Source organism: Primulina huaijiensis, chromosome 7 (genome assembly GCF_012295235.1).
Source record: "Primulina huaijiensis isolate GDHJ02 chromosome 7, ASM1229523v2, whole genome shotgun sequence".
NCBI lineage: Eukaryota > Viridiplantae > Streptophyta > Magnoliopsida > Lamiales > Gesneriaceae > Primulina > Primulina huaijiensis.
The window spans coordinates 14,744,372-14,766,742 of record NC_133312.1 but is presented as its reverse complement, the minus strand read 5'-3'; the positions used below and the strand labels follow the sequence as shown (position 1 = coordinate 14,766,742).

Below are 22,371 nucleotides of genomic sequence, written 5' to 3'. Positions count from 1 at the left end.
ACTAGGTGGCCCTGTAATTCAAGATCGACATCTCTCACCACGCTAGTAGCTGATAACTCCTCCCCTGATGGGACTGTCACTGAGTAACTCACGTCGAGTCCAATGTACTTGACGCCCGAATAATTGGCGAACGTCTCTGAGATAAAAGAGTGAGTAGTCCCGGAATCTAACAAGGCAATCATGGCTACTCTCTTTATGAAGATATTTCCTGAAGGACGTTAGCACAACCCATAAACTTATACCCCAAAATACTAATCTTAGCCTCATGCATAGTTGAAAAACTCTATCCAAGGTCTCCAAAATACGAAAAACAACATACTAATATCCCCAAGTAAAATTTGAAGCATGCATGACCAAAATTAAATAATGTGCTGAATTAAATAGGTTACCATTTAGTAGAGACGTGTCTGGGTTCGCCTACTCGGCTTGCATGGCGAACACTCTCCCTTGGGTTGGTTGCCTTCACTGCGGGCAGTCCTTCAGCATGTGATCACTGTCTCCACACTTGAAGCATTTTCCCGAGCCCCATAAACACTGTCATATGTTGGCGGTTGCATTTCAAGGACACTGGATACTCACCAGGCTTCTGAGGAGCCTTCCCTTGCGGTATAGGACCTTTGCCTTTCGGCGGTCCTTGAAACGGGCTCTTTCCCTGCTGCTCCTTAAATGGCTTCTTAAACTACTGTTGCTGGGAATGGTGTTGCTGGGGAGCCTGATAGGGCCTCTTGCCCTGCCTGTCATTATCGATATATTTTTGGTCATGTTCAGCATACAGCAACAACATAAGTGGTATGACCAGCAACTCTAACATCACGCCGCAAGACCGGACGTAAACCATCAATGAAATGCCTCAGCTTCTCACGAGCATCATTAACAGTTAGGGGCACAAAGTGACACCCCCTCTCAAAATTTCGTACAAACTCTGCCACACTGTTGTCTCCCTGTCGCAAAGTCATAAACTCCCTGGTCAGGCGGAGTGTACTTCCTCAGTGAATTACTTGGAGTAAAACACCTTCTTGAAACCCTCTCAAGTAATGGTCTGCAAATTCACTGAAACAGACGCGCTCTACCACCACAATCTAGCATCCCATGTCAACAGAAAAGTGGCACATCTGACTCTGTCTGCAGCCTGCAGCTCCATAAACGTGAATATCTCCTCGATGGACTTAATCCATCCCTCAGCTATCATCGGGTCTGTGGTCCCCGAGAACTCCTTCGGATCCATCCTCCTGAATCTCTCATACACCGCCTCTGGTCTGGGCCTCGCTTTTGCATCTACCCCAGCATTGTTCCCCGCAAACTGTGCGAAGAACTGGGTCATCCCTGCAAGCATCTGTGCCTGTATATCTGGCGGTGGGCGAGGAGGAGCGGCCCTCTCCCCATCCTGAGCCCCTCTATCCTCTTTACCTACTCCACGTGCAATCATACGTCTAAGAGGCATGTTGTTCCAACATTTACCCAACACGTAAACCAACATACAAGAACATAATATCCATATCATAAGATGAACGTAAATCGAACTTAAACATGCATATGTTGAAATCATGAACTTGATGCTTACTACATGAAAGAATTTTAAAACTTTAAAACTTAAGACTTGAGGCGTGACTTCGTGAGCTTCTCGCAAACGACAGTAGGCATAACCCTTTACAAGAACACCTCTCTTATACCAACTGTAACGTACCGTACTTTTAAACATACTTAAAATTTACGAAAAAAAAATTTTTTAAATAAGAAATTTTCCTTGAAAATGCCATAAAAATAAAATGCTTGAACAAATATTTGAAATGTAAACGAACTTGCAGCGAGTACTAATTTAAAACAACATAAAGTAATTTCATTAAAAATCAGAGTAAACAATTTTATCATGCATAAAACTCTTGAAACTAAAGCGGTCCTCGGGTTAGGCCTCCTCGTCTCCTCGTACCCGTCCTCACCTACATCGATCAAGTCTAGTGAGTCTAAAGACTCAAAATGTATAAACTGAGAATAGCAAGTAATACATAATAAACCCCATGCATTTTAAAGTAGCACATACATACTTAAACTCTGAACATACTTACATAAGCATTGACGTGCCATCATTTCATAAACATGCTGCATCATACATACTTAAACATGCATAAACATCATCATTTTACGTAGAGATATGTTTCAAAGCAAGTGACCCATAACATATTGCGCCTTATCAGACTAGACCACAGTACTAAGGTGGCAGGGATGTCCACCGCCACATACATAAGATCTCTGGTCATGTTTTACCGGGTGGATTGGTCCCTAGTCATGCTTTATCGCTTCCCAATCCTGATCATAACCCAGTCATGCTTTACCGGGGTGGAGAGATCCCCGAACACGTTCTTCGGCTTCCAAACCCATTCATAATTGGTCACAAGACAATTCGCATACCTCAAAAACATAAAATATTTTCCTTTGCACATCAAACATACTTATATAGCGTTGAGGGCTTCGTTGGATCTCGCTTGGGCAACTGCAGCACATACTAAAACATTTTTTTTCCAGAACACTTGGCGCTCGAGCGGTAATATTTTATCGCTCGAGCGCGCCTGTCCAGAAGGCCTAGCGCTCGAGCGGTAAAATCTTACCGCTCGGGCGCCGCCCATCCAGAAGGCCTGGCGCTCAGGCTGTAACATCTTATCGCTCGAGCGCCACCCAGTAAGCGGTTCCCAACAAAGCCTACAACCAAAAATCCTCAAAAAAACACATTTTTACATAGTTTGAGCAGTAACATGAAAAAAAATCATAACTCACTCGTCTCTTGTCCGAAAATTACGAATTTACTGTCAAATCAAAGATATCAAAAAGTACTACGTTTTATATTTTGAAAGTTTTTCCATAAAACTGACCGAAAATTCACAGGACTCGAAATGACAGCAGATTTAGTTTTAGAGATCTAAAAATCGTTCCAAAAATCGTTTCAACATCATAGCTCAAACTTTGCATAACATAATCGGATTTTTTCATACAATATGCATCAAAATATTTACTATGACAAGTCGATGCAGAAATAAAAGAATATATGTTCCTTGATGATTATACTCACGAAACGACGAATAACGACGCGAGGGGATGCGAAAATCGATCCGGGATGACTTGTGACACGATACTTGCTATAAAACGAGCGAGAGTTTGCTGGAAAAATCGAAGGGGAAAGGGTGGCTGCTGGAGGAGCTCAAGAATCCTAGCTTCTTGAAAAAAAGAAAAAAAATGCCAAGGGGTGTGTGTGTGTGTGTGTGGGTGAAGAAACGTGTAAATGTCTGTGTGTGTATTGATTAGGGAGATAATTAGGGGGTTTAATTAAATTAATAAAATTATTAGTAACAAATTAAGAATCCCTAATTTTAAATAAAATACCACATGAGTCAAATTTTCAAGGTTTAAAATCCCCACTATTCGAATTAGTATTTTGAAAAGTTTAAAATCTTAAAATCATCTAATAAATTAAATTAGGTTTTAAAATGCTTAAAATTTCATAAATCAATTAAAATACTAATTTTCTTGACTTGAAATAAAATACCACATCAATCATAAATCGCCTAAATCGTTACCTATCATGTTTTGAATATTCGCCTGAAACATAAAATTCAAGAAAACATTTTAACATGCATCAAATAAACATGTAATAATTTAAAATATTGCGAATCAGAAATCATGCTTCGTTAGAAACCTTTTTAAAATTAAATAAATAATTTAACAATTAAATATATGCATGAGTTTACGTGTACTGATTTTGGGCTCTACACATAGGCTACACGTGCGTTTGTGGTCGTTTAAGGCATGAAAGGGCACGGATTTATGGCTGTGCTTGCATGGGTTGTAGAGATGGTCTAGGAAGGGTCTAAGGGGCTCGGTCAAGGTCATAGGAGGGTTAGCCAGGGTCTGGTTGGGTCGGCTAAGGGCTAGGAGCGAAAGGGGGCGCATGGATTGTAAGGCTAGGGTTTGGTCGATTATGGGCATAAATGTCCTACAAGGTTCTAGGCTTTTTCTATGGTTCTAAATAGTTTGATTTGGGTTGTATATGGTATGGTTAGGTGTTAATAAGTTATTGGTTAAATTTGGTAAAGTTTGGTTAAGTCTCGAGTTAATACGAGTTAAAACCGAGATGTACGTCTAAGCTTTAAAAACAAATTGGAAAATTAGTCGAGGAGCTTAATTTTATGCCTAAGAAATATTTATGGGTGTATTTTAAGGTGTTATGATAAGTTTGGATGAATTTGGGTCATCGTTTTAAGGTCTAAGGATAAATTGAGAAAGTTAGGGTTCTAGGGGCAAAACGGTCATTTTACACCTGAAAAATGATAGACGTCTTGGTAGTGCCCTGAATGCTGTAATAAATGCCAAAATGTTTGTTTCAAATGTTTATGGAATTTTATGATGAGACGTTAATGTTGAAGACATGTTGCATGCATGGTTTAAAAGAAAAATGATTTATATATACATGAATTTTTATAAGTGATGGAAATATGAAATTTTGAAGGAGGTGAATTGATGGTGACTAATACGATTGATACGATGATATCTAAGACCAAGGCTCAGTTGACGGGTGAGAGTGTCGCTGATGTCCCTGCTGCCCGGTACCGTGGTTATACGTAGATGGATCAATCGACTTACAACTAATACGAAAGTTACAATTGATGATCTGAATTCAATAAAAAGGTAAATGTATACGTATATGATGAAAGGAAAAGTATATGATGAAAGGAAAATGTTTAAAGTTTACGTTCATAAAAATTTATTTTCTCAAAAGTATTTTCAGTGTTGCTTGTGAATGTATATGTATTACTTGCTATCATGATTAAGGTTGTTGAGTCATTAGACTCACTAGGTGTGATCGATGCAGGTGAGCATTGTAAAGGCCCATATTTCGTGTTCGCATTTTTACGGAATTATCAAAAGTTTTCTAAATAAATAACTTGCCTCATTCATAAAATAAATCTATAAATAGATTTAACTTTAAAATAACAGAGAAAGTAAATATAGTGTTTCAAAACAACAACTTAAAAATAATCCAACATATTAAAAACTGAGTTTGAACATAAAAAGGTGATAAACTGAAACATGAGGTCCTCGGGTTCTTACTACTGTTGACCCAAGCTAGCTCATTGGTCCCCGCCCTCAGTCTCGACCTCATAAGTACCTACAACAATCAAGTCCAGTGGGTCTAAATACTCAACCAGTATATATCGTGAATAACGAGTAAATATATCATAAGATCGCATGCCACGTAAAATTATCTATCGTAAAGCGTAACGTGAAAATCGTGTCATGAGTAAATATAAATACGTGCATATATGAAAATCGTACGTAAAAGATTTGCTCGATAGAGCCCTGTCATAAAATATCATATCGAGATTTTTCTGGTAGAGATAATGTTTCAACGCAAGTGGCCCATAACATATCGTGAACGTCTGATCGGACTAAACCACAGTATACTGGGCGGTAGAGATCACCACAGTCCTTGGAATGGATGTCCGTACCCATACATAATCGTAAACCTGTCGTAAGTCACCGGGTGGAGAGATCCCATAAGCGTGAGGTGGCCACAAGACATATCGCATATATCTCAAAATAAACATTTTATATTTTATGCACGTAATATAAATATAACCCTGTTTTTACCGGGTGAGTTGGATCGTTCCTAGGCTTGCTGCGACCTAATCCGAACATGAGACACATGCAAATAATCTAAACTTGACAAACACTTCATATCCGAACCAAAAACAAGACAAACGAGACCAACAACCTAGTTTCCAACCATGGATTCGTACCAACCCAAACCAACATTGAACCATCGTTTAGCCATGATTAAAATACACCTAATGACTATCCATAAGAAATGTAATACATGAAAAATAGTGAATGGAGGCCAAAATCATGAAACACTCTTTCGAGAGTCACTTTGACACATTGCACTGTAAATTCTCGTACGACCTCTAAACTCAACCAAATCACAAACAGCCAAAAACATGACTTTTATAACACATTTGGGTACTGTCCAGTCCAATACCATAGGTTAAAATCCAACCAAGAACTCGAACAAGGCCCCTGAACCGAAACATTGCTGCTGTCAAAAATGCATTGGCAGCAGTTGTGCATGTGGTGTCTAATTTATGAAACTAATGGCCATTGGGCTTGAACCACTGACCAGAGTCTCTTACCAACACCCTAAGGCGTGGCTTGAACCATGGGTGAGGGCACTAGGCCAACCACAAACCAAGCAAATACCTATGACAACCCAAATCTCCAACCGAGAGCACCAAATTCTGTATAGTGTGATGTGTTGAATTGTTTTGATATCTTGTGTCGTTTGAGTGGTCATATGATCAACCATGGCTCAATCTAGACATGATGAGGTATTGTGTGAACCATGACTAAGGACCAAAAGCCAACCACAATCCACCCAAACACCCCAAAACCGAAAGTTCACTCACACACACCAGAAACGAAAAACTGAAGGGTACTTGTATGGTTGTTTTAAAATTTTGATGGATCCGTGAACCAAGTCTTGAAAGACTGTCTTGATCACGTCCTAGACATGCTAAGGGAGGGTTCTAACCATGGCTACAGTCCCTAGAACAGCCATAGTCAGAACATTCACCTTAACCATCCAAGTAACAATTTTCGTGACTCAATCTGCTACATATGAGATTTCTTGCTGTCAAACCTTTAACTTGAGTGTATGGACTTAAACCAATTAAACAAAAACACCCTAACACACTCTAAATCATGCCTAGATGCAGCCTTGAGTTCCTGGAACCGAAGCAACATCCTGTAATCAAAAGAACACACCACCTGTGAGTTTTAAAGCGAATGGCCGAGAAGGAGCTGCACCGATTTTTTTTGGCAAGTTGCTGTTAAATTGTGTTTTTTTTTTAATCATGAACATATAATGGTTTAAAAATATCTATAGGACTTGATTGCAGAGGAAATAAACAATATATACATGCTTGGAAATCTGTTTTGAAGAAAACAAACCAATAAAACGAACACGGCGCGGCGGAGTCGAAGTTGGATTTTCTTTCTTGTTTTTCTGCTGCTGTTTCACGATTTCAGAAGCTCTTTTCTTATGATATTTTCGAAGGTAAGGGTGGAAGAATGCTAAGTAATGAAGGTGAAGGTTACAAGGGGTGATTAATGAGTCATGAAATGCATTTAGATGGAGGTTACAAGTGAGGAGCTTGAATGGCAAATGAATTGTTTCTCTTCTTTCTTCAGGAAATGAAAGGGATTGATATGCTAGATTAGTGGGTTGAGAGAAATTTGGTGAATAATGGTGGTTGAATTACCAATTATTGGTGAGTTAAAGGTGAAGGAATTATTATACCATGAAGGGCCATTGAAGGGTGACTTGAATGGAGAGTTGCCAAACATATTTGAATTGATTTATGGGTTGACCGAATTTGCTAAAAATTTTGCATGGTATAATATTGATTAGATCTTGTATTTTTAATTCTTAAGGTTTTAAACATCCATTATATATTTTTTTTAGTGAATTAACAAACCAAATTAGGATAAAAATCTTGCATGGCATGGCTTGGTCTTAAATAAATTGTTAAAATGTTAGGTTTAAATTTCTTGAATATATTAGGCCTAGATTAATTTTATCCCAATTGGTTACACATTTTAATTTAGGCTTTAATTAAATATTGGACATAAAAGAACTTATTTAATAACTTAAATCCAATTAATTTAAATAAATCTTAAAAACATTTTTTACCATTAAAATAAATTATTCCTTTGCTTAAATTAAATTTAGGAGTATTTTCTTATTATTAATCTTATCTCAATTCTCCAAACTTCAGTCCGGCCTCGCGTATTTATCCGAAAAGATAAAATTAAACTTCTGAGTTTAAAATAAATAATCATGACTTAAGGTGCACACAACCCGAGGACCGTCGCTAGTTTCCGCAAAATTATGTTTATGATTTAAATATACGTTAGAGATTTTGTGACTTGTATGCTTTGGAGGGATTTTGAGAGATTAGGATGTTTATGCTTTATTTTGAAAAATGTTAAATTTAGGTTTGGTTGACGATTCACGATTTCATGTTTTGAATTGCATTCTTTTGGATTTTATATAATAGGTTGGTTGGTATTTTAATAGCAAAAATATTTATACATATAAGCATAGTATTTCGGCTGAGAGTATTAGGAAAAAAGATTTCTAGTACATTTTAAAAAAAAACTTGTAGTGGACGTTTCAGTATCCTTTGGAGCTTGTCTCTAATTGGGCTTGTTTTTCTTTCCCTTACCTTGTGAGCCATTTTTTGTCTTTGACAAGAAGCCCACTAAGAAAATAACATTTTCCTTATTTATGGCGGCCTTGTAAGTCGTAAACATATTGACTAGTTCTTCAAGGCTAGCTTCTATCTTATTCATGTTGAAATTCACCACGAACCTGTCAAATGAGTAATAGATTGACAACATGATGATGCCATCTCGTAACTCTTTGATAATCATCAGTTTCAGGCTCACGTCCTTCTCAATATACCCAATCATATGCACACCATGCTCATTGGCCGGAGCCCTATCTTGCATGCGTGTAGTCATGAGCTCCTTGAAAGTAATATGCATCATTATTGGATTTTCGGCACTATAATATTTTTGCATGTGCTACAAACATCAGAAGTACTCATTATTACCTCAAATCGTGTCAAAAATTCATTTGACATAGAAACGAGCATATTACATATTAGCTTGCATATTATGGTCTCACCATCTCGCATGTTTCGCCAATTCAACAAGACTGACATTAGTGTGTATACAATTTTCTCGGAATTCAAAACTAATTTTCTCAGTCAATTTTGAAAATTAGAGTTCAATTAGTTTGTTTTAATAAACAATAACATAAATGGATTACGTGATGGAATCGTAAATATAATATTTATAAGACATAAAATATGAACTTTTATTTTTATAAATCGCCTCCCACTATTTTGACATTTTCGTCATCCTCTGATAAAAACGAGAAATCCAATTTTCTTAGTGAGTACGCAAGACCCAACTCGAAAAATATCAATCAATCATAATTTCCAAAAGATAGAGTTCAATTGCAACCCTTATGTATTTGTGCCTCACGTTTGAAGATGGCCCAATAATATGATCTTCTTTCTCTTCACGTGTCAAGCTCAAACCATCAATGTTGAACCTTAATGAACGGTTGTCATGAGATCCCCCAATAATATGAGACAAAGTCAAGGGAGCTCCATGTAGTTCATATCAAGTATGTCACTAGAAGTCACATCTTTCCAGTGCTAAGGCTTTCCCAATAATATGAGCTAGACACTAACCTCCGGTAGCGTTCATCATGCAACCACTGGATGGAAGACAAGGAAATATTAAACTTTCCTTTAATTCCCGTTTTAATGGGCTTGATTTAAATTTTGAATCTTATAAAAAATAAGGGACTTTAATTTTGAAAATTTGTCTAATCATTGATTTTAAAATCTCGTGTCATGTTTGTTTGTATGTTTGTAGGATACATGTAACTAATGTTATTATATTAATCATAACACACATACTTATTATTTATAATAGTCAATACATTATAAATAATAAAAGATGATCGAGAACTGAGAATTAATTGATCCATATGAGTAATATATGGATCCATGTCCAAGATTAGGTAAATGTAGGAATACAAATACAATATTACATAAACTTCCAATATTTTACATGTCTTCGATATTCAAAACTTTTGAGGATATGTGCCCACCATTTTCATATATTGATCTCTCACTAAATCTAATATTTACATTAAATTTTGATAGCACAATATGATACAAATTTAAGGGGTGAGAAGAGATCATAAACCATACCTACTTTTAAATAATTATCAAATAATTCAAAACACAACATGTAAAATATCCTAACATACACATAGCAAATTGGTTATGGTTCTCAATCATCATTTTCCATATGATATCATATATTGTATTAAATCCATAATATCAAATATTTTCAATAAATCAAATATAGAAATAAATTAATAAGTTAACTTCAATTAATTCATTAATTATTAAATTTATCGTGAACAATGTTTACTATAAATAACTAAAATCCAATTCAAAATATTTATTTTATAATAAAAATTCCATAATTTTAACAAAATTACTTTTCAATAGCGAATTTGATTAAATTTTCATAAAATATCAATTTGGCCCAAAAATTTTGAAAAATCAAAAGGCGCAACGGAAGTTTAAAATCCCTATGCCCCCTCTACACTGTTTAAACAACATTCAAGGAGCAACGAAGTTTTAAAAATTTTTGTTTTGATGTTCAAAATGTTTCTTGAGCATCGTATGATTTAAACTATTAATAAAACATTTATATTTGATTTACCTTTGTATATTTATCGCTAGCTCCAACTATTATAGTTTATAAGTAGATATAGCCCTTCTTGTAAATGCTTACGAACGGATCTTCCTCCTTCTTCGATCGTCAAATCAAGTCTACGATCAGAAATTTTTTTCTTCGTATAGATCACACTAGATATATAAACGAAGTTTGCATCGAGATTGGATCGTCGAAATTTCATAAATCCGACAACAATGCGGCGACACAGTGGAAGAGTGTCGGCTGAAATTTTTCCATCGAAATATAGGGTGGCCGAAACTCTATGTGTGGAGGAGAGAAGGAGAAAAAATTTGGTGGGGTGCAAAAATTATGTATTTTCATATAACTTTTGATGAAATATTTATAAGTTTTAATTACTGAACTAATAAGAAATCCTACTTGAATAAGGATACAGTAATTTTATTATTCAAAATATTGCATGTATGAATTCTCTACTCTTTTAAATCCTATACATAATTAAATCATTATCAACTTTTAATAGTACAATAATATATATATATATATAGTTACCCAATTAATCTATTATAAACTCTTCTAGAATGTTCAATGAGAATCTTGTATATAGTAGTCACCACTACTAATATTATTATTTAATAGATTCTAAATTTACTAAATAAATAATTGTGAACTTATTATAACCTCAATCAACGATCAGATAGGCCGATGTATCTAAGGTATAAATCTCGTTCATATAATGAAAAATGAAAATTTCGAATTACAAAAATTTTCACTAATTCTTTTTTGGCAGCTGTCAGTTTTGTGAACTCCTTCACTAAAACAGATATTTCTACTCTACTAACTTAATTAGGTATAAGCAATATATTCGATCTTCATCAAACCATAGTAATCAAATTCAACTACTTGAATTTGACTATCTCAACTCCTATTCGGACTTACCCTAATTAGTCTCATTTTTTTCATCAACCCCTTGATCAATAATGTCAGAAATCAAGTCTGATTGTACCCATCGACAACATTAAGTTGTTTTTAGCGTACAATACGGTCCTTTCAACTGATATATCCCGATCGAATCTGCAATCATTGATATATCGAGAGTCGCAAATGAATTCGATAACGATGTGATATATCTTTGAGTAATAATAGTGACATCATATATAAAACTAGGAAAACACATTTTCCCTAAAGCACATGTCTTGCTCTGAACCGATTAGGAACATATTTAGAATATATGTGAATGCTTCCTAATAAATTTCATGATATTACGTTGAGAGGCATACATCATGATATCTATAAAATATTAAAAAACTTTATCTATGCAATTTGTATGATTATTGAGTTAAAGTAAGTGTCATAATTGGATAAAACTGTAAAATATTATTAAAATAAAATTTATTTTTTACATAAGTGTTAATAAAATCCAAACCACAAGTTGACTTGCTAGACACCTACTTTAACAGACATGAACTAATTGTTCAACAATATAGCCTCACCTCTCACCTTCACATTGCTGATTGTTGTCGCCTTTAACTTTTTCCACTCCACAAATACCATTAGCCATCGTGCGTCCGTTTTTCCAAGTGCTGCAAAGCGGGGGCCTTTTCGATAACAAGGTCCAACTCAAATTTGACAATATTGACCCTCCCCTTGACCGTATACAGTTAAGTACAAAATAAATTGTTGAATACACCGATTTGTTCTAGTCCACATGTCCTAATAGGGATCCACATTCGAGGACGAATTCTTCCAACCTGAGAGAATGATGCAAATAGGGGATTAAGAGGTTTCTCTTTATCTTAAACTATTAGACAACTCTATAAATATCTTTAAGTTTATTTGGTTTATCCTAATATTTTCATTCACTTAGAATTATATTGTTTCGTTTCCTAATTAAATCAAAATCTTGATTAGATAATATTTTACTTTTTTTTAATTCAAATACTATCGTTAGCATTCGTATAAGGAGTTTTTATATTTTAATATATCTGAAAACTCAGTTTCTCTAAATTCTATTATTTGTGATACTTTTGACTCACATCAATATTTCATTAAAAAAAAGTTTTAATGAAGATGTTAACAAATAATCAGATATGTCGTACACTTTTCCTTTCATGAAATTTTTTCTTGTTGAATTTTTCCTAATAAAGTTTGAAAGATGTTTATCCATCATTCAAAAGACATTCAATCGTAAATATTTATTATTGTATTATTTTCTTCTGTTCAAATTTTTTCCTATTAAATTTTCCTGTCAATAATATGATGAGACAAAACTTAAGTCTCCATAAATTTATCAACCAATGGTTTTATCAAATGGTGATTTTATGTCGAATCACCTTTGTGCGAATTAATTTATAACAAATGTATATATGTAATCCAATAATAAAATTAGAAGTNAAAAAAAAAAAAAAAAAAAAAAAAAAAAAAAAAAAAATTAGAAGTAACTCCAAACCCGACCCGTTTATCCAAAGCATATATGGCCCATCATCCATTTCATTGCTTCTCTCTCTTGCTCGCTCGATCTCTCTCTAGTTTCAGTCTTTGTGGCTCTCTTTCTCTCTCTGTATCCACACCTATATCTCTTCATCGCTTCACCTCATTTCTCGATCCAATCATCTTCTGTAAGTCTTGGAATATCCTATCTAAATTCCTCACCCCGATCCCTAATTTTATGTTGGAGATGGAAAGCTGAGACTTTAGTAGTTTCCTTTGGGTTTTTTTCTTGATTTGATTATTGGTTTAGGTAGAGTTGCTGTTTTTAAGTGTCTGTTTCGAATTTGATTTCAATATTTTGAGTCTTTCTGTGCTGGATTTATTTTTCTTTATATAGCTCTCTTCTGGATATAGCTGAAATTTTGCATCGGTCCAATTTTTGGTCGGTTTTTTTCGATTTTTGGGTCGAGTCGTCGGTGAAATGGATTTTGGAAAGGTGGATGCACTGCCCCTGATCGTGGGTGAAGATTCTTAGGTTTGACTTTGGATAGGGTTGGTGAAATTGAATTTTATTCTTAAGTTGAATTAGTGTTCTGGTTAATTTTTTAGCTTAAAAGAAATAAATTATTTTCTGGGATTTTAGTCTTGTTTATGTTTTGTCCATTTGTTTAGAGTGATAGGTGTGGAAACACATTCAATTTAGCGGCTTTGATTGGTAAATTTTTCTGATTCTTGTGAAATATGTAAAGATACTAATGAAATAGTTGGGAATTATCTAGTTAAACTTTACATTTGTTTTCAGGCAACCATGAGTGAAGGAGGCGAAAGGACGTGTCCCCTCTGTGCTGAGGAGATGGATTTAACTGATCAGCACTTAAAACCTTGCAAGTGCGGCTACGAGGTATATCCCCTCACGTATAACAAAAGTGGAACAAAGAGATGAAGTTTTTCCATCAATGGAATCAGTTTTAGAATGTTTGCAAACCCTGTGCTTTATATTCTGGTCCAGAATACCAATTGTTTAAGTTTTTCCCGTGATTTTTACTTTTTATTTATTAATTATTAATGATCGAGTTTCACATTCTATACAAATGATGCTTCAATCGAGCACATGAACATATTAATCAAGTTCCCCGTGCATCAATAAAAATAGAAGAATTATGGAATTGAGGAGAGAGAGTGTGAGATGCGAGCACATGAACATATATATATATTTTCAGTGTTCTAAAATTCAGCCTAAACGGTCGCCTAGCCACTAAAAACCGGCCGACCGCAGCGAAAAAATGCTAGTCGGCCAGCCTAGGCGGTAAGGATGCCTAGGCGCCGACTAATCGTCCACTGCGTCCTAGGCGCCGCAGATGAGCAGGGCTTTTAGGTTTTTTTTGGGTTTTTTTTAAAGTTTTTGTACTTCTAATTTAAATTAGAAGCCTAATTAAAAAAATTAAAGATAATTTGTTATAGGTAGGCCCTGAACCAAAGTCTAACAAGATATCCGATTTGTCGGCTTTCCCTAATACACCAAACTTCATCTTCATCTACGATCTAGAGTGAGGATTTCACGAGGATGATTTTGCATTTCAACACAATGTTGATTTTGAGTTTGTGCCTGATGACGAAGAAGTTGTTGAAAATTATGGAGAAGAAGTGAAGTAAATTTGTGATATTCTATTAGTTGTGTAATTTTGAACGCATTTTCAATTTGATGTTATTGCGTTTGATTTATAGTATGTGATTCACATTGTTGATACCATGAAATCCGTCTAGCGGCGCCTAGTCCCCGCCTAGGCGCTGTTCTGGTGCTCGAGTTCGACTAGCGTCTAGCGAATTTTAAAACCTTGCGTTTTTTTTGCATGTTTCTTAGTTCTTACAGCCTTGAACGTACCTTTTTTCATGAGTCTTGCATGTTTATTTGAGTAAGTTGCACTCAATCTGTGAAGAAGTGCAAGTGATCTTGTTAAGGGAGTGTTTGCAACCTCTAAAAAAAAGTGACCAGAGGTTGCAAACACTCCCTAAGCTCTTGGAGTTCTATCCTACCGTAGAGGAACTCGTTTTAGAGGTTGCAAAAACTCCCTAAGCTCTTGGAGATCTATCCTACCGTAGAGGAACTCGTTTTAAAGTTATAAGTTGTCCATTTGATATTCTAAACTGTTACAATTAAAAATAAATTTGATTGTACTAATGTTCTTGAGCTGTACAAGGTAGATATCTCTCATTTTGCATTCACATTTGTGGCTATTTCTTTAATACGTTTTATTTTGTCATGACCTTGCTCTTGAAGACCACCACATTTTTGCTATTATTTGATATTTGTGGTTGGCTGTTTTTTCAACACATGATTGTGGCATGGACTACATCACTATATGTCATGGTGGCACCTGTCTTGAAATTATTGCATCCGAAGGGTGACCGAAATCATTTAACTTTGAGAATAGGCAGAGTTGTTATCAGCTGTGTGGTTATGATATCTCTGAATGGATGTTTACACTACTTATAGTCTGTGCACTATGGTTGTCTTTTCAGTTATGAAAAGTAATATGTGCTTTAAAATGCAGTTTGACAGTTTAAGGCAAGAATATAGGAAAAATTTGTAGGTGGAAGTTTTTGTAGTTCTAATAATGCTATAGCTATTAAAGTGACCGCTGCTAAAGCTAGTGTTCCAGAAACCTGTTATGTGGAAATTTGAAAAGTAGTTGCTATTTCTTGTCTGCTTTCTCTGGTAGGTGTTCTTTTTCACGTTCTCAATTTTGCTTTCAAACCTTTTTTTATATTCTATTTAATGCGACTTTTGGGGGAAAAATCATTGTTTTCTCATTTGGTGCTATGAATGTTTTCTATGTTTCAGATTTGTGTTTGGTGCTGGCATCACATAATAGATATGGCTGAGAAAGATGAGACAGAAGGACGCTGTCCAGCATGTCGTACTCCTTATAACAAGGAAAAAATTGTTGGAATGACGGCAAATTGTGAAAAGTAATTGAGTTGATGCTCGTGATGATACCTTTCACGTGTCTAAATTTAAGTTATGTTGATCTATGCTTAATTTGATATATTTGATGGTTATTACAGGCTGGTTTCAGAGATAAGCGTGGAGAAAAAGCTGAAGTCACATAAGGGGAAGAGCAAAACCTCCGAGGGAAGGAAGCAACTGGGTAGTGTACGAGTTATCCAAAGGAATCTCGTCTATGTGGTTGGGTTGCCACATAATTTTGCAGATGAGGATGTTAGTATTTTCCTTGTCTTCTTTTATGTTGCGAGTCTTCTCCAGGTTTTATTTTCTGTTGTTTCTCTGTCGGTATTATTAATAATATTGATATTCATTTTGGCAGCTTCTTCAGCGGAAGGAATATTTTGGTCAGTATGGAAAGGTGCTGAAGGTTTCTATATCGCGAACCGCCACTGGTGCCATACAACATTTTGCAAATAGTACATGCAGTGTGTATGTTCCAAATAACCACTCTAAACCCTAAATTGTAATGTTTGTTTTTTTTAGAAATTTTTAAAAATATTTTGGGATTTTTTGCTATTTTATGTTCAGAGCAGCTTCTTTCTGTATGTTTGAAGGATGTGGGATGACGTTGGCTCTGGTACTGTTGCTCTCAAGTTCTGGTGGAAATGATATGATGTTTATTTTATTTAAAAGATTCTTATGTACTTCTGCTAGAAAGGAAGTCAATCATCTTAGTTTGAACTTGATTAAAATTCCACTGTTCATATGTTTGGAAGCACTGGCTTCGTATGGTGTCAGGTCTCTTAGTATATCTGGTTACAGTAAGAAACCATATTATTCTCTCTTTTCTGTGTCTTGTTATTAACATTTTACTTTTTTTCCTGGCCTAGATATATAACATACTCAAAGGAGGAAGAAGCCATTCGCTGTATCCAGTCAGTAAATGGTTTTATTTTGGATGGTAAACCTCTGAAGTAAGTGTTATTCTTTAATTGTGTATTTTTATTGCTTTTTGTCATCCTATAGTTTTTTGAAAGCCATTACTGCAGGGCATGCTTTGGAACCACTAAATATTGTCATGCGTGGCTGAGGAATACGGTAAATATGTTTACCATTCAAGTCAAAATAGGAAAATTTTTCACTTGGGTTTCTGAATTGTCCTTTGAAGATATTTTCAGAATATGAGCATATTGGTGAATCTACCAGTTTTCCTAATGAAAAATTATACCTTTTGGCCAGCCCTGCAGCAATCCTGATTGTTTATATTTGCATGAAATTGGTTCGCAAGAGGATAGCTTTACTAAAGATGAAGTAATATCAGCTTACACAAGGTATTTCCATGTCAGATGCTCTGTTCCTCTTTCTTTCCCGTTTCATATTTATTTGAACCATTTGTTTCTGTTTTTGCATCTTGTGCACGTGTGTGAATCTGTTATGTGATGTTCATGTGAATTAAAAGTCTCTGTCTTTAAACAGAGACATTTAGAGCAATTTCGTATTTTGATACTTTTTTTACACATTCCAGAGGCTACCATGTCAGTTTAATGATTCATGAAACATTGCACAAACAATCAGTCGAGTAAATATTTGTATTGCAGAAAACCAATTCAACTGATTGTTAAAATTTATTCTGTAAGGTGGAATGTTTGATCTGTCAAGTAGCTGACATTTGTTTCAAAATAATTTCTTAACTGAATTCTTAGTTGTCATTTTGATTTGGAGATATGCCTGTGATTTTCTGAAAATGAGCTTGTGTAGCACAAGATTGCATTTCTGAACGTTGTATTTCTCATTTAGGCTTGATGCGGATTATGAAAATTATTTTTGGGTTATGTTTTACAAGTTTTTAACTTGGCATTAGGTCTCTTTTCTAATTTTTCTTGTACATCAAGGTTAATTCTAACAATATTATTATTCTCTAATCTATTTCTTTCGTGTAATATATCCTTTTCTTTTTCCTATTTTCTTATGATCTTCTGTGAGTTTTATCGTTACTGCTATTGTAGTTAAATTATTAACTAACACCATGATTTTAAAGGAGTAGAGTTCAACAAATTACTGGTGCCACAAACAGTATGCAACGTCGTTCAGGAAATGTGTTACCACCACCGGCAGATGAGAACTTCAATAACAGCCCTACCCTTACAGGGAAGCTTATCAACGGAACTGCTACAAGTACAAATGTAAGAACTTATTTTCTTAACAAAAGTACTTGCTTTCCATCTAATGGTGCTCACCAGCTCTGTTTATGGTATCACAACTTTTATTTATTTTATTTTGTCTGAGGGAATATCTCATGGGTCTGCTGCATTCAGCCCATGCAGACAAAATCGCTGGTTTTTAGATATATTGGTTACTACTGTCTGTCAAGCAATTGACTTTATTATTTGACCTGTTTAGTCGATGATTTTGATGATCGATGATGGCTGTTCCTGCTGCAATTATGACCTGAAATATATTATTTAAAGTACGTCTATGCTATATTTCCAACTGATTTATTTGTGGTCACCCTGGGCAGCAAAATTCAGCTAGTGGTGCTGTAGTATCTCCACCAAATAGTAGCTCAGGTAGATCTGCTGCTCTTCCAGTTGGAGCATCGTGGTATGTCGTCGTACTTTGGCTATAGTTTCTTCATCTAATTTTCTCTATCTCTTAGCATTCTGTTGTGTTTCCAGGGGAACTCGTTCTTTCAATAATCAGTCATTGCCTACAATTACACTCTGTTCCAGTGGGCCACTTAAACCTGATACTTGTAATGGTCTGGTGACATCTTCTGCTGAAGTTGCAAGCATGATTCAGGTTTCTTCACTGCATACCGATACTGGGAAAAAGTTGGTTCCTATGGAAGAAGACTCCGTATCTCTAGCTAAAACGAAGCTGGAAAATTTAGTATCTGCTAAAAAAGAATCAAAACCTGATAGCATTGCAGTGCTTAAGTTAAATCAGCAGCTGCATGGCGTCGATACAACCAAGTCATCCAGTAATCTTTCGAAGTTGGTTGATTCTTCCCTAAAGTCTTGTGGCCCTGATTTTGACAACAATTCTATGGATGCTACTGATGAAAATATTGAGAACATGTGCTCTGATTTTTTGTCAATTGGTGTCCATAACTATCCTGAGCTAATTAAAGAAGCGGTGACTTCTGAGGCACCTGGAAGATCTGCAAATATGACTAATGCCCTATGTGTCACAGATGGCCTGTCTGACTTTGTTTTGGGGATTCCCACTCAAGCTACACAAGTCAACTTGTGTGAGACAGAAGATGACCACTTGTCTTTTGATAACCAAAGACTCAAGGATCCTGAGGTTACTGCCAGCATAAATCATCTATCAGATATTTTCAATTTGTTTCATATGCCAAAGCTTTCTACTGTTCCTTCTGTGTTCAATTCTGGTGATGGTTCAACCGGTGTTGATTTATGCGGGCAAGTTGTAGATAAAAATGATGACTTGATAGTTTCTGCTTCTAATTTTCCTTTAAAATCGTCTGGTGGGCATCTTTATAGCAAGCTCAACAGTCTCGATGCTAATGATGTTGGATATCCTAATGTAATTCTGAGCAAGGATAAAAGGTTACTGCTAAGGAGATATGAAGGTGAAGTGGCCTTTGGTTCTGGTAATATGGGGGAGAACAGCATTATATCGAATATTTTGTCCATGGACTTTGATTCATTGGATGAATCTTTAACATCACCTCAAAACCTTGCCAAATTGTTGGGTGAAACTGATAAATCACAAGGGTCTTTTGGAGTATCAGGTTCATGGAAAATACAGAACAGCAACCAATCAAGGTTTTCATTTGCTAGAGAGGACACGAACCAAGCAACCCATTTTGGACCTTCTAGTGATTTTTTGGAAAGAGATTTCAAGCAGCGCCCTTTTGGCAATGACGTCCCTTACAGCAACAGCATGCATCTTGATAATAATAAGTTTGCTGCTCGCAATCATTTTCCTTTTTTAGGCGGCACCGAATCTGATGTTTTTGCCAACAATCAATCTCATATCTCCAATTATAAGCTTTCTGGTAAGTTCTCTCTTATTCTTTTTTTCTTGTTCATTAATAAGTTTACTTGGCTTTTATTTTAAGTGCACTTTTTATGTCATGAAATTTCACTTAACGACTGAGAACGTGTACGACTGAGAACGTGTAGTTCACATTTGATCGTCATCTAATTAAGCAAGTACTAAGACAACAATGCATGTTATTGTGATAAAGATGGATAGAGAAGTGTATACACGGTTTTCACATTGATGAGGCTAGATGCTTACTGAATTTTCCGTATTCTCACATGTTACTTGAAGAACCTGATTTGTAATGTTGAGTGAACTAAGATGAATGATTGGATGACTATTTATCTCATTTTCAGTTCTTTCGCTGTCTCATCCAGTTCCTTCTTTTCCAATTCTTCGAACAGTTTCAAGATCTCAGATATCCGCCCCTCCAGGATTTGCAGCTGCTAATAGAACGCCACCTCCAGGTTTCTCATCATATGAAAGGGCAGATCAGATTTTGGGCGCATTATCAGGTGAGTTTTTTAGGGTGAGCATATTTAAAGATTGTTTTTTTGGTTCATAACTTACCTTTCTTTTTGTTTATTATTTGTTCTAAATCGTGCAGGAAATCATATACTCGATACCTCCTCTTTTTCAAGAAATCAGTGGCAGACACCTCCAAGTAGCAATACTTTTAGTAACTGTGATATTGAATTCATGGATCCTGCAATTTTGGAAGTTCGCCATGGCACACTTCCAGGTGGCATCAACAGTCCAGTCCTAGATGTAAGGTCCAGTTATTCTCCACAATTGAATACATTCGAGGAGGCAAGGCTCCAATCACTTTTTCAAAGATCTCCTCCACACACAAACCAGAGAATTAACGAACTTGGGGATGGTTTTTCCTCCATCGCTGATGCTTATGGAGTTTGTTCAAGGGTTATGGAGCAAACCCTGTCCAACAATTTCTCTCCATTTTCCCAGTTTACCCACCCTCAGCCTAGAAATGTAATAGCTTCTAATGGCCAATGGAATGGGTGGAATGAGGGTCCTGGTGCTAATAATTTGGGTATGGCAGAACTTCTCAGAAACGAGAGATTGGGATTTAATAAGTTATATGGTGGTTATGAAGATTCAAAGATCCGCATGCCCAGTTCTGGAAATATGTACAACGGGAGTTATGGGATTTAAGTGTCTTATTTTTTCCTTGGCTGGTGACTATATGGGTGATGAAATAGGATTATCGTGTGACTTAGATGAATTTGCGTGAAGTGTAAAATGCAAATGACCCATTAATTAGCTCTCGTGTCCTGTCTCATAAAGGCACCGGAAAGTTCCAAGAATGTTACCATTCAAGGAGATCAGATGAGATCGGTGATTAGTCTTACTGGGCAACTTTCAGGTTGGTGAAAGATCAAACCTTCCCATACAATGTCTGGAAACCAACAGGTATTTTTTGACCTGTTTATTCTTACTGCACCCGACTTTATTAAATTGTAATTTTAGTTAGTGATCCTCTGCTTGCATTTGTACGATTCGTGGGCAACGAATGGTGTCTCTTACCTCTTAGTGCTAAATTAGTAAATATATGTTCTTTTTAAAGAGTGGAGACATCATTTTTTAGCAAAATTTGATCAAGTTAAATCTTTGCAAACTGAGTATTATTTTCACTTGACTTTTTGACTTGTGTTTGAGTTTTACCGATGCTTTCTTTTTCCTCTTCGTGTTTAAATATTGATCAACTTTGTACCTTGCCCATTTCATTTATAAATAAGATCATATTAAAATCTTCCAACTCAGTAATAAGGAGATTTCATTCTTAGTTTTACGACTAATTTGCAGGTGAAAGGAGCTTAAGATTGAGGCTCAAAGTGAGGGGCTGCAACCAAATGCTATACATCGTGATCCTTTTAAGTTTTTGAGCGTTTGTTTCCATTGGACTGAAGTATCAGATCAGTTATTTCAGATAAGGTGATTGCTTTTACTAATATATGCTTATATATGTTAGTTAATTATGAACAGAAGGCTGTTGATGTTTCATATACATAACTTTTTTCGTGTACAAAGTTATGGAAGTCAGGAGAGTTGCAAGCGATGTACACTATTTGTCTCAGATGTGTCCTTATAATATAAAAGTTCAGACCTTTGTTTGTACAAGAAACTTACCATTTGGTCGTTTGTCTTCGTCCTGTAGTTGTCTTTTTTTTTTTTTTTTGTAGATGTAATTTTTACCGTTTCAAAGTATATGAAATCGTCTCGTTCATCTTCAGATTTTTCTTCAATATTATGTTTGTTAATGCGCAGAGAATATTTTGGTAAGGATATGTCTACACAGAAGATGTCCATCTCTAGTAGCACACAATAACAAGCCAATTGGTACTCACATGCATTTGTTTTTACCCATTGATTGTTAAAAAGCGAATTTCCCAAACGAAGTTTTCTCATTTAATATACTAGATTGGACTTGTGGCCAAAAATGTGGAGCTTTTAGAATAAATTGTCATATGACTACAAATGTGAAAGTACAAGTGAAACGATTTACTTCTGAGTTTTGGTTGTTGATAGTGAATATATGTCATTTCTCGAAATTCTTCTGATTCAAATTTTGTGTATCCAACTATTCCGGTCGTTGAAAATAGGGCAACTTGACAATCACTCTCCATCTCCAT

The 22,371-nt window shown here is 35.5% G+C and overlaps 1 protein-coding gene across 3 annotated transcripts; it reads left to right on the top strand.

Moving 5' to 3' along the window:
• The first annotated feature begins 12,797 nt into the window (after positions 1 to 12,797).
• On the top strand, positions 12,798 to 21,970 carry LOC140981837 (uncharacterized). 3 transcript variants are annotated; one of them, XM_073448321.1, is made up of 14 exons: positions 12,798 to 12,950; positions 13,565 to 13,663; positions 15,605 to 15,732; positions 15,829 to 15,982; positions 16,089 to 16,198; positions 16,600 to 16,683; positions 16,759 to 16,807; positions 16,949 to 17,040; positions 17,748 to 17,892; positions 18,228 to 18,310; positions 18,385 to 19,733; positions 20,125 to 20,235; positions 20,328 to 21,151; positions 21,545 to 21,970. In XM_073448321.1, the coding sequence occupies exons 2-13, from the start codon at positions 13,571 to 13,573 to the stop codon at positions 20,891 to 20,893; spliced, it is 2,964 nt and encodes a 987-aa protein (XP_073304422.1). In that variant the 5' UTR covers positions 12,798 to 12,950; positions 13,565 to 13,570; the 3' UTR covers positions 20,894 to 21,151; positions 21,545 to 21,970. The 3 variants fall into 3 exon arrangements, with proteins under 3 accessions (XP_073304422.1, XP_073304420.1, XP_073304421.1); XM_073448319.1 differs by having other exon boundaries at positions 20,098 to 20,235; XM_073448320.1 differs by lacking the exon at positions 12,798 to 12,950 and adding an exon at positions 13,459 to 13,477 and having other exon boundaries at positions 20,098 to 20,235.
• Positions 21,971 to 22,371: the final 401 nt, after the last annotated feature.